The sequence below is a fragment of the Lodderomyces elongisporus genome, chromosome 8 (assembly GCF_030384665.1).
Source record: "Lodderomyces elongisporus chromosome 8, complete sequence".
Taxonomy (NCBI): Eukaryota; Fungi; Ascomycota; class Pichiomycetes; order Serinales; family Debaryomycetaceae; genus Lodderomyces; species Lodderomyces elongisporus.
In genome coordinates this window covers 116,863-132,995 of record NC_083680.1, presented here as the reverse complement: position 1 = coordinate 132,995, position 16,133 = coordinate 116,863, and the positions used below count along the sequence as shown (strand labels likewise).

General features: G+C 35.9%; 7 protein-coding genes across 7 annotated transcripts; 6 read left to right on the top strand and 1 right to left on the bottom strand. All coding sequences in view use genetic code 12, as the record gives it.

The window, feature by feature from the left end:
* Positions 1-2,131: 2,131 nt before the first annotated feature.
* HPA3 (D-amino-acid N-acetyltransferase) lies at positions 2,132-2,611 on the top strand (the record flags this gene model as incomplete). Its single annotated transcript, XM_001523803.1, has 1 exon — positions 2,132-2,611. The coding sequence occupies one exon, from the start codon at positions 2,132-2,134 to the stop codon at positions 2,609-2,611; it is 480 nt and encodes a 159-aa protein (XP_001523853.2).
* Positions 2,612-3,207: 596 nt separating this feature from the next.
* Positions 3,208-5,895, top strand: vid27 (Vacuolar import and degradation protein 27; the record flags this gene model as incomplete). The annotated part of the gene is made up of 1 exon (XM_001523802.1): positions 3,208-5,895. The coding sequence occupies one exon, from the start codon at positions 3,208-3,210 to the stop codon at positions 5,893-5,895; it is 2,688 nt and encodes an 895-aa protein (XP_001523852.2).
* A 731-nt stretch (positions 5,896-6,626) lies between these two features.
* On the top strand, positions 6,627-8,299 carry PVL30_005395 (uncharacterized protein; the record flags this gene model as incomplete). The annotated part of the gene is made up of 3 exons (XM_001523800.2): positions 6,627-6,631; positions 6,769-6,774; positions 7,015-8,299. The coding sequence occupies 3 exons, from the start codon at positions 6,627-6,629 to the stop codon at positions 8,297-8,299; spliced, it is 1,296 nt and encodes a 431-aa protein (XP_001523850.2).
* Positions 8,300-9,003: 704 nt separating this feature from the next.
* Positions 9,004-9,849, top strand: PVL30_005394 (uncharacterized protein; the record flags this gene model as incomplete). The annotated part of the gene is made up of 2 exons (XM_001523799.2): positions 9,004-9,124; positions 9,221-9,849. 2 exons carry the CDS (start codon positions 9,004-9,006, stop codon positions 9,847-9,849), a joined length of 750 nt encoding a protein of 249 aa, XP_001523849.2.
* Positions 9,850-11,839: 1,990 nt separating this feature from the next.
* On the top strand, positions 11,840-12,436 carry PVL30_005393 (uncharacterized protein; the record flags this gene model as incomplete). Its single annotated transcript, XM_001523797.1, has 1 exon — positions 11,840-12,436. The coding sequence occupies one exon, from the start codon at positions 11,840-11,842 to the stop codon at positions 12,434-12,436; it is 597 nt and encodes a 198-aa protein (XP_001523847.1).
* Positions 12,437-12,687: 251 nt separating this feature from the next.
* Positions 12,688-13,065, bottom strand: SDH7 (Acetate utilization and gluconeoproteinsis protein; the record flags this gene model as incomplete). The annotated part of the gene is made up of 1 exon (XM_001523796.1): positions 12,688-13,065. One exon carries the CDS (start codon positions 13,063-13,065, stop codon positions 12,688-12,690), a length of 378 nt encoding a protein of 125 aa, XP_001523846.1.
* A 1,483-nt stretch (positions 13,066-14,548) lies between these two features.
* PVL30_005391 (uncharacterized protein) lies at positions 14,549-15,874 on the top strand (the record flags this gene model as incomplete). Its single annotated transcript, XM_001523795.1, has 1 exon — positions 14,549-15,874. One exon carries the CDS (start codon positions 14,549-14,551, stop codon positions 15,872-15,874), a length of 1,326 nt encoding a protein of 441 aa, XP_001523845.2.
* Positions 15,875-16,133: the final 259 nt, after the last annotated feature.

The window sequence follows — 16,133 nt, the reverse complement described above, 5'->3', positions numbered from 1 at the left end:
TCATTGATCATGAAAAAAATATCACGACTCTCAAGAGTATCGTACTGACTGCATATCCAAATGTAAGCTTCTTTACCAAACAACTGTTTACAATTGATGCTTTTAAAAATTTCATCATCAACCGTACGGGAAATTAGGTGATGAATAATCTTATTGAAGTCAGGGTTAACAGTAAACGTATCTCTTTTTGGTTTAGAGTCATTAATAAAGTTGACAAGGTCCTGAGAGGTCCATGCAGCATATTCAAGAAGAGCTCGCTTCCACTTTTTAAAGTTGTACTTGTTTCTGAGCTTTGTTTCTTCTTGTACACGCATTTCTGAATAGCGTGACAAAGGTCCCATAACATGCTGAGTTAAATAGTTTTGTACTTTAAGATTTACATGTTGAGTTTGAACGTTCCTCCTTGAGTCCGAGATGGGGCTGATATCATCTTTGTTATTGGTATTAATACCTGGTCGAGACATTATTTACTAGCTTTTGAATATACAATCAACTTGTTGGTTATAATAGTCTATAGCAGTCCCTTTTTTTTCAATTTATTGGTTTTCTTTTTCTTGATTTTTGTTGTTTTCTTTTTAAAAAATAAAAAATTGTGGTTGTGGACCACAGTATAATTCCTATGTGCTCACTTCGACAATGGACATTTGAATCCTGCACTCCCTAATGTATCTTACAAATTTGCTAGCCCTACACACACAGTTCGTACCTCTCACGTGACTCATTACAATGTTACTAGTATGTTTTCAACTTTGGAGTATTACACGCACAGTTGTTTGAAAGTATTGGAGAAAGAACAGAAAAAAAAAAGAAACGATTTGTCTTGACAATATGTATAGTTAAATCCATACTTACATACATAATTTGAATTTGCAATACTGAACGTTTTATTTTATTTTATATTTTAGACTTGGCTCAAGCTAATGTGTTTCACACCTTGCCTACTTTTGGTAATTATATCAGCATTGAACTATGGCTACTTCGGTCAATTGACATGTAATATTTAACAAATTGAAAGACGTGTTTAGATATAGGGATATAGAAAGGTGTTGGTGAAATTCAAAAATTTAGTTCTGAAAACACACACAACTGTAACATTGCACGTGTATTTAAGCACGTGATACACTATAGAAGGATAGTTACTGGATGCACAAACAGGAAGAAGACAAAGAAGAGAAAACGAAAGACAGAGCTAGAGTTAGCAGAGTATAAGGAATTGCAGAAACTGTAACCTATCATACATAGTGGACAAATTTGAATCTATGTATTAGTTGTTTTTAATAGTAATTTTTTCCCAATTCAACAAATTTATTGTTGATGTTGTGTAGAAAACGGGTTTTTTGCATCAATCGCGCGCCAATTTTCTATTTAATTTTCAATAGCGATATATATGTGAGCTCTGTTTTTAAAACATACTTGATTTTAAATCTATAGTTTTGACAATAAGTTGACTTCACTATAAAGAATAGTTTCGGGGAAAAAAAAGGGGTATTTCTTTAGCAAACCCAAAATCAATTCATAAACAAGATGTACAACGACAATCGCTTTTCAGATTACAAAGTTCTTTAGAGTGAACATATACTTGCAACTATTAACCCAATTTTTTCTGTTTTACTTTTTTTGCTTTATCTTGTAATTGGAAAAACAGCATTATTTGCTAGCGGCAATCTCTATATTGGGAATTCATTTTTATCGCCATTCCTCTCAAAAACTACTACAAATACTCATACTCACACTCTCTTTATCCGTCCCTAACCCCTATTTGATTCCTCTTTTTTTTTTTTTTTAAAAAAAAATTATAAATACGGGATCTGATAGCCGCTTTCAAAAAATCAAATAAAAGTGAAAATGAAAAAGGCATAGAATTAGTCATACATAGTACCAAGAACCAATCCATTCAACAGCCTTCTCCTCATATAAAAACAATAATCATTCCAATCTCTCAACTTTTTTTTTTTCAATTCTTTTCAATTCTTTTCAATTCTTTTCAATTCTTTTCAATTCTTTTCAATTCTTTTCAATTCTTTTCAATTCTTTTCAATTCTTTTCAATTCTTTTCTATTCTTGTCCTTTTTTGTTTCTTTCTACTTTAGATTTATATTTACAAAAAATCCCTCCCCCACCACTTTCTACAATGTCAGTAGTAATTAGACCAATCGAAGAAAAGGACACAGACCAATGGCTCCAGCTCTGGACCGGTCCTCAAGGATACATTGAATTTTACAAATCACTGCACAAAATCACTGCGGAAATCTCAAACACTACATTCAACAGGTTTTTGGACCCAAACGAACCAGTATACTCCATAGTTGCAATCGACCCAGCAACTAACAAGATTATTGGATTTGCCAACTACTTGACACATCGTAATACTTGGACTATTGAAAACGCCTTGTACTTAAATGACTTATTTGTCAGCGAAACCAGCAGATTAAAGGGTGTAGGACGCGAATTGATCGAATACGTTTACAAAGAGGCAGATAGACTCAATTGCAAGAAATGTTACTGGTCTACGCAATTTGAAAATCATAGAGCCCAATTGTTGTATACCAAGGTTGGTGTCAAGAGTGGATTCTTGATCTACATCAGACCACCACCACCATCATCACAATAGCAACAATAGCAACAACAACAATAGGTGGTGGTGAAACCTGGAGACCAAAAAGCAAGTAAAACAACAGAAAACAAAAACAACAAAACAATTTTGACGAGAGAGATAAGATAAGCTATAGAGAGAGGAAAGTAATTGTACAAAAGCACACGACCTACAGACACCATAGAATATAATATACCGCACCCTTCGCCTTTAAGCAATGAACAATTTTTCCTTTATTTATTTTTTCCCCCTTTTTTAACAAAATCTTTGTTTTTTTTCCCTCTATCTCCCTCCCTCTCTCTCATTTGTAGCTGATTACACGTATGTAAATAAAACAGTATAAAATTTTCTTTTATTTTTTTATCTTTATTTTATTTTTATTTTTTATTTTAATTTAATTTATTTTTTTATTTTTATGAATATAGTTTTTAAATATTCGGTACAGCCTCTTCTTCAAGGTTGCCATCAGTAATTTATCTGAATTTACTTTACAATTGCTTTGATCTCGACTTTCGTTTCCCCCAACACTCACCCCAGACCAATCACCACTCTTTACACAAGATTAACAGTCGAATAAATAACGTAATAAATAATTGGTTGATTTCAATTGAAAGATGAACTTTTTACGCAAGTTCATTGGAACTCAAACCACTGATGAAGTAGCATCTATACCCTCGGGTAAATTGTTTCTCACACGATCCAAAAACTCACCCAAAGGAGCAATAGAGTGTCTCTACAACGACGCATATGCCTCAATCAAACAAACAAACACTCCATTTTTGTATCAATTGTGCATCACTAAAGTATACCAAGAAGGCGAGCTGGAATTTCGTAGCCCCGGTTTTGATGGAGAAGACGATGATGAGTATGATGACGATGATGAAGAATACGCAGAGGCAAACTCATTAAGTGGCGGAAGAAGAAACGGCACTAGTGCTACTACTGCCAATGCCGCTGGCGGTGGTATAGGTGGAGTGCACAGATCCACAAGCTCCCTTTTACTGCCAGGCGGCAACTACGACTCAAGACACAATTCCAAGGACGAATGGGTATTTCCTTTAGACGAAGAATTGAAAATCTTCAAATACCACAAACTGGAGGTTGTTGATAGCAAGACTGGCAGTGATCTCGGCGGTAGAGGCCGCGGTGTTACAGGAAGCGGCAGTTGGGCCATTGCATGGAATGACTTGAATGGAGATTTAGGAGACAAGTTTGAATTTGTTATCGACGAAGATGTTCGCTTGGCTGATTTTGAATCGTTTATGACTACAGTATACAAGTGTCTTTATGAGGCCAAGTATCGTGAAAGCTCTATTCGAATCAACGATATGGCGCAATTGAGAGAGTTTGTTTATGATCCAAAGCTGGAATTGTTGAACTTTGATGATCTAGATGATGATGATGATGATGATGATGATGATGACGAGGAGGAGGATCAAGAAGAACTTGAATACTACTCAGATCAGGATGAAGAAGTTGCTCCTACTACGACGAAGCAAAATAGGGACATCAAGAGTGGAAATAAAGAAAAGAAACAACACTTGTTTGTACCTTTGGATGAAATTAGTGATAACGACTCCAGCGAGGATCAAGATAATAGTGAAACAGAACCTAAAGGCACAACTGTCTATTCCACAAAGAAATTCACTTTGCACTGGTTTGACTCGACTACCGGCTCCTTTTTGTTGAAAAGCACATCGCCCACTTTGAAATTGATAGATTTGAGTAAATGGGAGTTTACAATGTACATCAATGGGCAAAATGGTATAACGATAAACAAAACGTTGAGTAAGAATATGAGCCCCACTTTCAATTATGAACACTTGTCATTTATTTTCAATCACTATACAATCACCAAAGACGATGTTATTGCCAACTCATGGTTGTTAAAATTTAATGACTTTAATGAATTGACAAAGTTTCAAAACAAATTCTTAGCATTGATGTACGAAACATTGAACAAGAGGAAATTTGGTGACGAGTCAGAGGAAAACTACTTTGTTGATGCATTCTCCAATTTGGATGTCAATGATGAAGACAAAGATGAGGTTGAAAATCTTGCAAGAGAGGAAGAAGAAGAAGAAGAGGATGACGATGACGACAACAACAACCACCACAGAAAGCAAAATGAAGAAGAAGATGACTATAGTTCTGAAGACGACGACGACAATGAGCCAGAGGTGAAGCATAGAGAAAAAGAGACTAGTGAAGAGTTTCAAAACTTTCGCAGAAAGGACAAAAACACATACCTTACAGTTGGGTACAAAGATCGTGCGTTTGTTGCGCGTGGTGACAAGATTGGTGTTTTTGGTCAAGACGATAGGGAACTAAACTATAAAACCACCATTAATAATGTGACTGACACAAAGGGGAGAAGATTTGATCCACTGAAGATGCTTCTCCACCAACAAGACCAATTTATGATTATGTCCAATCCTGAATTTAATGATAAGTCATTGTACAAGATGGATTTGAATCGTGGTAAAATTGTTGAAGAATGGAAAGTTTCAGAAAATGTTCCTGTTAAATCGTATGCACCAACGTCAAAGTTTGCGCAACTCACAGATCAACAAATATTGACTGGTATCTCTCTGAATGGACTTTTCACCATCGATCCAAGACTCGCAGGTACTAAACTAGTCAATGACCGTACCTACAAGTCCTACAAGACAACAAACAATCAGTTTCAAACCTTGGCTACCACGGAAAGTGGTCACATTGCGTTGGGTTCAGGTAAAGGTGATATTAGATTATTCGATAGACTTGGTGTCAATGCTAAAACCGCATTGCCTTCACTTGGCGATTCGATAATTGGTATTGACGTATCAAAAGATGGTAGATGGATCTTGGCCACGTGCAAGACATATCTCTTGCTTATAGATACGAAAATTGGTTCGGGCCAGAAGAATGCCGGTAAATACGGGTTTACTGCGTATTTTGACAAGGATAAGAAACCTACACCTCGTAGATTAGCATTGCAACCAGAACACGAGGCATTTATTATTCAACAAAACCGTAACCAGGAGTTGAAGTTTTCACCAGCATACTTCAATACCGGCCTTGACAAGAAGGAGACAAGCATTGTTACATCAACCGATAATTATATTATTACCTGGTCGCTTTCAAAAATTCTCAAGAATCAAAAAGATCCATACCAGGTCAAGAGGTACAACCAAAATGTCATTTCAGATAATTTCAAGTTTGGTACAAATAATGAAGTTATTACGGCATTGCAAGATGATGTGTCAATGACAAACAGACGCAGCTTGGCCAATCCTAATAAAGTGTTTACTTCAAAGTAAGTGAAAAAATTTTTGTTTTTTCTGTTTCTTTTCCAATTTTGCCCGAAAAAAAACCCATATTTAGTGTTAAAGTATCAGCTTGTTGTATTAAACTGAGGTTTCATGCTATGGATGTAGATGTATAGTTTATCTCACATATCTTTTTTTTGTCTTTTCCTTTAACTTTTCTTTCTAGTTTCACCTGCTTGCTTGTTTGTTTGTTTGCATTGTTTTGTAATACATAATAATTTCATTTTTGCTTCTCCGAGCCAACGTGTTCTTTAGTTTATTTACATTCCGTTCAAATGTATTATATTTCATTAATTTGATTTAATTTTCACTTTATCTTTTTATTACCAAAATTTGAATGTCTCTTTCATTTCCTTAGACCAGATTTTCCTAAAAGCATTGACTTTTTGCCAGTTCGTAGGCGTATAATCGTGTATATCAAACTGTCGAGAATACTTAGTTTCTTCAGGAAACACTTGCTCTAGTGGAATACGATTGATTCGTGCATGGATCTTGCGCACCCAGTTGTTGAAGCCTGGCGAGTCTATCAAAAGACGGTATAAGTATTCATGAATGGAATTTGGAGGCGGCCTCATTTTTTTCTTTCTTTGAAAAAGCAAATACAAGATGATGAAATAAAAGTTTGTAAGGGCAGAAAAACTTGTGAATATTGGTACTGGAGCAAGAGTAAATATCAGGTTTCACGATACGTGTTTTAGCTGATGGTTGGCTATATATGGCAAATGGGGTAAATATTTCTTTTCTTTCAGTGTCGTGAGTACCTAATTAGACTTGAGACTGGATTGACGCGACACACTTTTAATGAAAAAAAAATAAAATTGAAAATAAAAAAAAATATAAATTAAAATTATTATAACAGAAAAGAAAGCAGTTGGTAGCACGTATCATTTTCTTCAAAGGTATCAGGAATCTATACAGATTTAGTGATAATGTAAACATCTGCCACAAACCTAAAAGAAAAACAAAAGTCTTCAAGATTAAAACGATTACTACGCTCCAATATTTAACAGGTAATAGAGATTTGATATTGGCAATTTTTTAATTAAGTCAATTGCTTGTCGATAAAAGAAAGACTAGATATTATTCATCACTAAAGTTCAAAAACTCAAGTATGCCGCCGTCTGAAGAAGGGGATGTCACATTTGAAGAAATCGACTATAGTCTGATGATTGCACCACCACAAGATGAAGCACTGAATCCAGGGACAGAATCATTATCCATAATATCACCAATTCCATCGACAAATAATCTATATCGAATATGTTTACCACCAGATACCAATACTACTAATCACATTACCAACGAATTATTTCAAGTCACTAGTAATCTACGAACAAAGCAACAACAACAACAACAACAAAAACCAGAAAAACTGCAATGGTACCGAAACAGGTCAATGTATTATAATCATGTATGGAAACCACAGCACCAAATTCAGCCTCAACAGCAAATAAGATTGCAAGATGAGTTACTTTTCAACGATATACAAGAAAATAATTTTGAAATGGATGATGTTAATAGGACCAAAGTTTTTCAAAAACGACTCAAACGACCTATTGAAGAGATTAGTCCCGAGTTACGAGCTTACTTTTATCCTAATCAAAAAACAGGAATAGACGGAACGGGAGGAGCCAGAGGATTAGGAGGGCCAGACGAGGACAAAGAGAATTCAGATAGACAGCCGTACAAGATTTCCAAAAAGAACTCAACTCATCAAAGACTGAAAGGTATACCATTGATTGAAACTAATAATATGCTTAGACGGAGCAAAAGTATGAGTGAGATTTCTAACAATACTTCATTATCATCAACATTAGCAGCATCACAGTCATTTACAAAAACGTTGCAAACTACTTCACCGCCCTTACATGCCGCTAGTGCTCCATCGTCACCAAAGAGGTTTTGCCAACCACGACATCAAAGCTTGACCCCATCCAAACCAAATATCCATTACGATGCGGCTAAGATTTTTCTCATAGAATCGCTGACGGGATTGGTTAAGGATGCCACGAGTTTTGCCACAGAATTGAATGGACTGAGTTATTGTGAGTTGCCTTATCCCGATAACGAAAATGAGGTTATTCAAATACCCACAAATAGTGATCACGGGGAAAAGACAGCCATAATCCGAATGTTTCGAACTAAGCTGAGGAATGGGCTTCTGAAAAAGACAAGGACTACAAATGAAAGATTGGAGGGCAGCACCCGAGGGTATGGGTTCTATTCAGAAGCTGAGTTGCAGGCATACAAGGAAAGAAAAGAGAATCTTGCTGGACGCGAGGAAGATGGGCAAGAGAATGGGGTGCTGGTATTGTCACAGTCGCCAGTAAAGAAGATAGGTAGAAAAGGAGAAAAGAAAAAGCATGTTCGGTGGGCAGCAAAATTAGAATGGTAGATAGTAAACAGAAAAAAATTTTTTTTTTGAAGGAAAATGTAAAAGAAACGTAATTAAAGTCAAGTGTAATAGCTTCATGACTTTAAATTGTAATTTATTTCTTTAACTTTGACAGGGTGATGTAAGAAATCATTTGTTGACAATCTTTTGGTTCCTTTTGCTGCGTGTATGTTCCATCGCCCAGTTTGATTTTGATTTTCATTAGCATTAGCATTTGCATTTTCTAATTTTTAGTCTCTAATTTTTAGTTTTAAATTTTTAATTTTTATCCTTTTGTAACTTCTAAGCTATTGAAGTTGGTAGCTGAAACAATATAATCGAAAGTGACAATCACACCATTATTTAGTAAGTGTGGGGTAACACCCCTCTCCAAAATTATTGTAAAATATCTACCTATGTGATATGTGACAAGACAACCCCTAAAACTATGATAAGCTTGGAGTTCAGCATAGGAGGCGTAATGTCAAAATAGTTAGAGCAAGTCACTTAACAAATATATTATTGGGTAACTTGTTGTTGAGACCCAACAACAGAGCTGTGGAGTTAAAAAAAATAATAATATTAATTTGTTGAACCGAGAAAAAATATTAACTAACAACACGTTGAACTGGGAAAACGTTCGACTATATAAGGAGATAGAAACATCCCCTTGAGATTGAAGTTTTAAAAATTGTATTATTGAGCAACAATTTTAATTTTAAAGTATGAGTAGTGAGGTTGAACATAAAGCTCCCGAAACGACAACAACTCAAGATAACTTACAAACCAGCAGCAATGTCTCTCAACATGTTACAGGTCTTGCTCGCTTGCTTTGTAGGTTTATTGGTACCTGAAAACAACATATTCAAAAATTTATCCAATTCCAAAATATGGAATGTCAATTTTCCTTTTACATACTAACTTAGTACCGCTTGATTCTAGAAAAATTTACTCTTGACGATACTACTCACGCAAAAGAGGTTCCAGGAAGAAGTACTACTCTTGAGAGTATGGTTGATCATTTGGTGTTTAATACAGTAAGTAGGGATATTTTGGAAGAAGTTAGAGAGAAGTCTCTAATTGGGAAAGCTGCTTACTTATACATTAAAGACCAATATGGTGTATTGCAACTACATGAACAGATTCAATACATTACTGATCTTTATGACAAAATTTTGAGCAACAGTGTTAAGTTTGAGAAAAAGATGCTGTATTTTAACAACATCTGGAAGTTCCTCACAAAAACAAATGAATCAGAACGTGAATGTTTAAAACACTTTATTTGGATCCATCAAACACTACCCAAATTTGAACAGCATTTTAAAGCTCAAAATCTTGTTATTTCCGAAAAAGAACTTACCAAAACGATTAGAATTTTCCAAATCTTGATGCGAAGACGGTTGCTCTTGCCACACACGGATCTAAAGGTAGACCTCTGTCAGAAAATCAACTTGATACACTGCACATCTGGGGATGGCAATGCTTTCATTGTTTTGGTCTTGGTCATAACTATAAGTAGTTTTCATCACCCCGGAGGCTTACTGCCATACCTAATTTTGAAGAACATATGATTAAACTTGTTAAAAAAACACTAGAGTCTTACCCAAAGAGACAATCAACAGCTGGAACTGACAAGAAGAAAGTGATATATTGAAAACTTTCTAATTGTGGTGGCAGAAGCTCTAGTGTCTAATAACATGCACATCTTCGGCATGAACCACTCTATTAGCAAAACATAAATGGGTTTGCTTTTAAGTAGCATTTAGAGCTAGACTTATTTGTACCCCAATTGTCAGACTGTTTAGAGTAGATTACCTTCTTCTTGTCCGTGCCAGAAGTTGATTGTCTTTTTGGGTAAGACTCTAGTGTTTTCTTGATGAGTCTTACCATGTGCTCTTCAAGGTTAGGGATAGCACTAAGCCGTCTGGGTGATGGACATTGCTTATAATTATGTCCGAGACCAAAACAATTAAAACATTGCCATCCACAGATATGCAGTGTCCCCTGCTGGCCCTCTGACTGAGACCTACCTTTGAATCCATGCGTGGCAAGAGCAACAGTCTTCACATCTAGATTAGGAAAAATTCTAATTGTCTTTGTAAGCTCTTTTTCCGAGATGATTGGATTTTGAGCTTTAAAGTGTTGCTCAAAGCTGGCGGAAGTTTGGTGAATCCAGATGAAATGTTTTAAACAATCACGTTCCGATTCATTTATTTTTGTGAGGAACTTCCAGATGTTGTTAAAATACAGCATCTTTTTCTCAAACTTAACACTGTTGCTCAAAATTTTATCATAAAGATCGGTAATGTATTGAATCTGTTCATGTATTTGCAATACTCCATATTGGTCTTTAATATAGAGATAAGCAGCTTTCCCAATTAGAGACTTATCTCTAACTTCTTCCAAAATGTCATTACTAACTGTAATGACCACCAAATGATCAACCATACTCTCAAAAGTGGAATCTCTTCCAGGAACCTCTCTTGCATGAGTTGTATCATCAAGAATGAATTCTTTGAATTCAGGCGGTGCGAGACCAGCATATGAAAGAAAACTAATATTCCATAATTTATAAGTAGTTGAATTTTTCAATTTACTCATCCCTGATATCGTTAAACCTACAAAGCAAGTGAGTGGACTCATAACCTGTTGAGAGGTAATACTACGAGCATGTATTAATTCATTGGTGGTAGTAGTTTCAGGAGCCTTATGCTCAACCTCGCTACTCATACTTGTATATTAAAACTGTTGTTCGTTAATTCTATATTCTTATAGATTCAATTCAAATAACTGGTGAAAATGTTTCGTGATAATCTAGACCTTCACGTTGAGTCAAGCTTTCTGCAACCAATCTCGATTTGTACCTACCATCAGCTTTTGGTGTAAAATACCCATAAACAATCTATTGTAATCTTTCCTCCTAGAAGAACAACCATTTCCCAAGCTTAGCTCTCTTCACGTGTAATCATTTCTTTAATCATTAGTTCAATGCATCTTTCTTTATCTGGTGGTTGTAATACTTGTTTATTTGTCTTGAAAATATTACTTTCCAGTATTTTTTTTGAAGATAAGGTATGTTTCACCCGTTATATAAGTATACGCCAGATGATAATCATCATTTTTCAATTGATACTGTGCCAAATTAATGTCTAAGTAAAGCACTGGTCTCAATATTCTTGTCTCTCCGTATTGTTAGGTTGCTCATGTTAAAAATTGGAAGGTAAATCCAACTTTATGTGGCATTGATGATTGATTTTGCTGACAATTGAGGTACCTTCAAAAGTAGATAAATATATAGTTTCCCAATTTCTTACGCGTTCGCAATTTAATTTTCTTTAAACTGAACAAAAAAAAAAAAAAATACAGCAGCACTTATCTTAAACCACTACCCACTACAGTTTCCTCCACTTAATATATTTTTTTTTTGTTTTCGTTTTCGTTTTTGTTGTTGTTGCTGTTACTACTGCTTCTGCTACTAATACTTGACAACACCATCATTATTACCACGACCCACCCCGCCACATTCTCTTGAAACCACGCTAAACGTATATTTTTTTAATAATGTCCACATTCTTTGATGAAATGAAAAAGTCCTTTGCCGACGTCAAGTTGACAGAGGACCAGAAGATTGATTCTGCTGATTTTCTCGAGGCCTCTGAATCGCTTGTCAAGTTATTCGACCTTCTTGGCTCTTCAGCATTCTCTGTCGTGCAAAGCGATATGACCAACAACATCAACAAGATTAAAACCAAATTGCTTGCTGATCCTGCAAATGCATCAACTTTGCAAGGCTTGGTGCTTTCGGAGGCCAACACCAAAACCAAAACTGCAACTCAAGGTTTACTTTGGTTGTCTAGGGGATTACAATTCACTGCACAAGCAATGAGAGAGACAGTGGATAACCCGGATAAGGAGATGACAGTGACATTCACAGATGCTTATGGCAAGACATTGAGCAAGTACCACGGAATGCTTGTTAAGCCTATTTTCAAATTGGCAATGAAGGCGTGTCCTTATAGAAAAGATTTCTTTGCCAAATTGGGTGCTGATCAAGCCAAGATTGCCGAGCAATTGAGAGTTTGGTTGGAGGCTTTGGAGAAGATTGTCAAGATTATTTTTGACTTTTTCACTAGTGGAAACTACGGAAAAGGATTGTAAGCAAATAGAGCAAACATTTGAAAAAAAAAAATATTTTCATAGTCTTTGTTATATTTCGTTAATAAATAGATTTAGAACATTTGACAAGTCAGTGGAGGAAACGATGTATTTACTGTAATAAATTTGACTCCAGTCTATGCTGTAAAGCAATAGAATTAAGTTGTATTGCGACATTTGTTGATGCATTTGGCCTACCCATTCACCCATTCACCTACTCGCTTACTCACCCATTCACTTACTCACTTACTCATTTATTGATCTTGCTCTTCTTCTCCAAGTCGTTTAGTAGCTTCCATCAATTCATACAATTGTCCAACTTGTTCTGGTGACATTTTCTCCAAATCTTGTGAGCTTAATTTCCCATCGAGCCACTTACCACCATCAATTTGTCTTAAATAGTCTTGCCACTCCGTAAGGAAGCCTACAATGTGTAATGGGTTATCTATTTTTTTGTGGTCTTTGAATTCCTTCTTCACGTATGCATCACCTAGTGATCGTAACTCTTTGGGTAATTTGTGCAAATGAGCTCGAAGAATTGATCTGTAGAGTTTTAATGGTGGAAACAATGGAGTTTGGTTTGGTCTTTCAGGTCGACGAGGACGCACTAAACGGACTAATGTTGGTCTCATTTTTCGTGAAAGCTAGTTTATAGAGGAGATGTAAAGATGAGGTTAAAAAAAAAAAAACAAAGGTGTGGCGAGGGGGAGGGAATCGAGGTATGATATATTAGTTGCTCAAAAGAAATTGTGTATCTGTGTATGCCTGTGGGAAGGGGTGGAAGTGATTGTGGTGGGAACAGTGATTATGGCTAACTAAGATAATTTTGATGCCTTGATTTTGAGACTCGTAAACTCTTGCTCTAGTTCTTAACTTGGATGAATAAGAGAGAGAGAGAGAGAGAGAGAAAGAGAATAAAAGCGTGAGAGAGAGCCCAAAAGAGCCACACAGAACCAAACAGAGTCAGATTGAGATTGTGTGTCTCAAAAAAAAAAAAAAAGGTTCACGCCTGATTCACTGTTCCTGCATACGGAAAGGTTCTACCAATTTTCGGTATCCCATTTGTTGAATAAACATACGAAGTTTAAGCTATGATTATGAAGGTAATACCAAGCTTAACAACATCAATTGCAGAAATAACATCTTGCCTGGACTATTTTAAACATCCATGGTGATTAGAAATTTCTTAAAAGAAAAAGAGTTAAATGTTCCCTCTTCCCCACAGACTGTTTTTAGTACAATATTAGCATGAATGTGATTGTAAAATTTGCCAAAAAACTGAATTTTGCAAAAAAAAAAAAAAAAAACAAGAAGAGGTAGAGGAACGTATGCAAAACCACCAACACTCTCATTTCTTTTTCCCCAATCATTTTTTATATATAGATCTGACAGTGTTTATGAAAGTTAGCTTGATGATATAGCCATCGTCTAGCTAATTTGAATCAAATTTTGTTGTATTCTTTATTGTTGTTGTTATAAATCAATCAACAAGTTATTAAGTTTGTAGTAGTGTTGTTTGGCCAGAATAGATGTATTACACAAGAACCGGAAGTGTGAATTCTCCTGCCCCCCCCCAAAAAAAGAAACAAAATCTGTCTTTTACCTAATTAGGAAACAAAATAAAAATTTTATTTAGTCTTTTATTTTCCATTCTCTTTTCTCTGTTAGGGCGAATATTTATTATTATTATTTTTTATTTACATTGTCGTTTTTGCAACTTTCCAATATACAATCAATTACCTACTTGGGAAGACTATACCAGACGCCAAAAAATCGTAAATTATATACTGATTTCACATCTACACCAAACCCCAATCTTTTCTTCGTATATATATATATATATATATATACATTTACCAAACTTCCTACATCCGAAATTGAAATGTTAACAGAATAAAGAAAAGATAAAAGATTTGTTCAAAAAATACACAGCTTTCTTTTTCACTTTTCTAAAATCTACAACCTTCTTTTCCTTTTCCATTTTTATATCCATTCTACTTTGTCGACTTTCGTTTCCATAAGTTCAATAACAAAACACAACTCCTTCTTCCTTTTTTCTATTTTCTATTTTAAATTTTATTTTTGGACAATCAACAAAGTTTTTTTTAAGAAAAGATGAAGGTCAGTTCACTCCTTATATCCGCCTCAATTGCTCTTACAGTTAAGGCAGCCGAAGAAAATGCTCAACAAGTCGATATTGTTACTGGCTCAGCAGTAGCTGCTGCTTTAAACACAGAATCTGCAGCTGGAAATGCCGCTCCCATTGAAAGCTCAACTCCAGTGGGTGCTGCCACAGTAGTGGACTCACCAACAGGCTCCTCAACGGAGACTCCATCCTTATTGGGAGGTTTGGTAGATAGTTTATTTGGTGACTCTGGAAACAACGACTCCGGTAGCTCCGGCAATTCAGCAGCAACAAACCCAACCTCGTTAGTTGTTGCCTCCGTTGCAACAGGATCAGCTACAGGAGGAGCTGCATCTCCAGCATCTACAAGCACCTCACAAGGACTTATCGGGGGATTGCTTGATGACTTTTTCGGAAATGGCGACTCAGCTACAACCACCACCACAAATGCAGCAGCAGGAACAGGAACAGTTTCAGCAGCTTCTTCAAGTGCCACCGAAGGATTCCTCGCTGGCTTACTTGATGACTTTTTTGGAGGCAATGATGCATCTGCCACCACAACTGCTACTACATCCTCTGCTGTGTCTGAGTCAACATCAACTGGATCAATTCTCGGAAGTATATTTGATGACATTTTTGGCTCTTCTGATTCCAATACCACCACCTCCTCCTCGTCAACTACAACCGCATCAACCGATACATCTTCTTCTTCTTCGGACGATGGTGACGATTTCTTTAGTTCCTTGCTTGATTCATTTTTCAGCCCTTCAAACACTACCAAGAGCACCAGTTCCTCTAGCAGTGTAAGTGGCGATGATTTAATCGATGATGTTTTGGACTTTGGAGAAGAGATTTTTGAAGACATTTTCAACTCAATCGACTTTGGATCATTATTCACCGGTCTTTTGAGTTTTGCAGGTGAAATCTTTGACGACTTGTTTGAGTCCTCAGGATCTTCGTCAAGTGGCTCCTTTGGAAGCTTTCTTAGCAGCATATTCAGCTCCCTCTTTGGTGGTTCTTCTTCTTCTTCTTCGTCGTCGTCTGGTACTTCTGTTAGTGGCTCAGACTTGATCTCCGATGTGTTTACAACATTGTTTACATCGATCTTTGGTGGATCTAGTGGGTCAACTGCCGGTCAATGTGTTATTAGAAACAAGATGAAGAGAAGTGCAACTGATAAGAAAGAAATTAGAAAGTTGGTGAGAAAAAGTGTTAATAAGATAATTGCAAAGAAACAAGCTGAATTTAAAGCAAACAACAACAAACTTAAACGAGACGAGATCCTTCCAAAGAGACTGTACATTAAAGTCGCTTGATGATACCCCTATTGTACCGTGGCCAAAAAAACAACAATAACAACAATAGCGCCAGCAAAAGTAAAAGCAACAGCAACAGCAAAAGCAACAGCAAAAGCAAGATTAAAACCCCGCATCACCAGTTCTTTTTTATCCGTTTTCTTTTCCTTTTTTTTTTCAATTATAAACTTGCAATGATATTACAAGTCCGTTTTCAGTTCAATGTCGGGTAATAAAAAATAAATATAGTAGTATATATGTATGTACATACATATAGGCA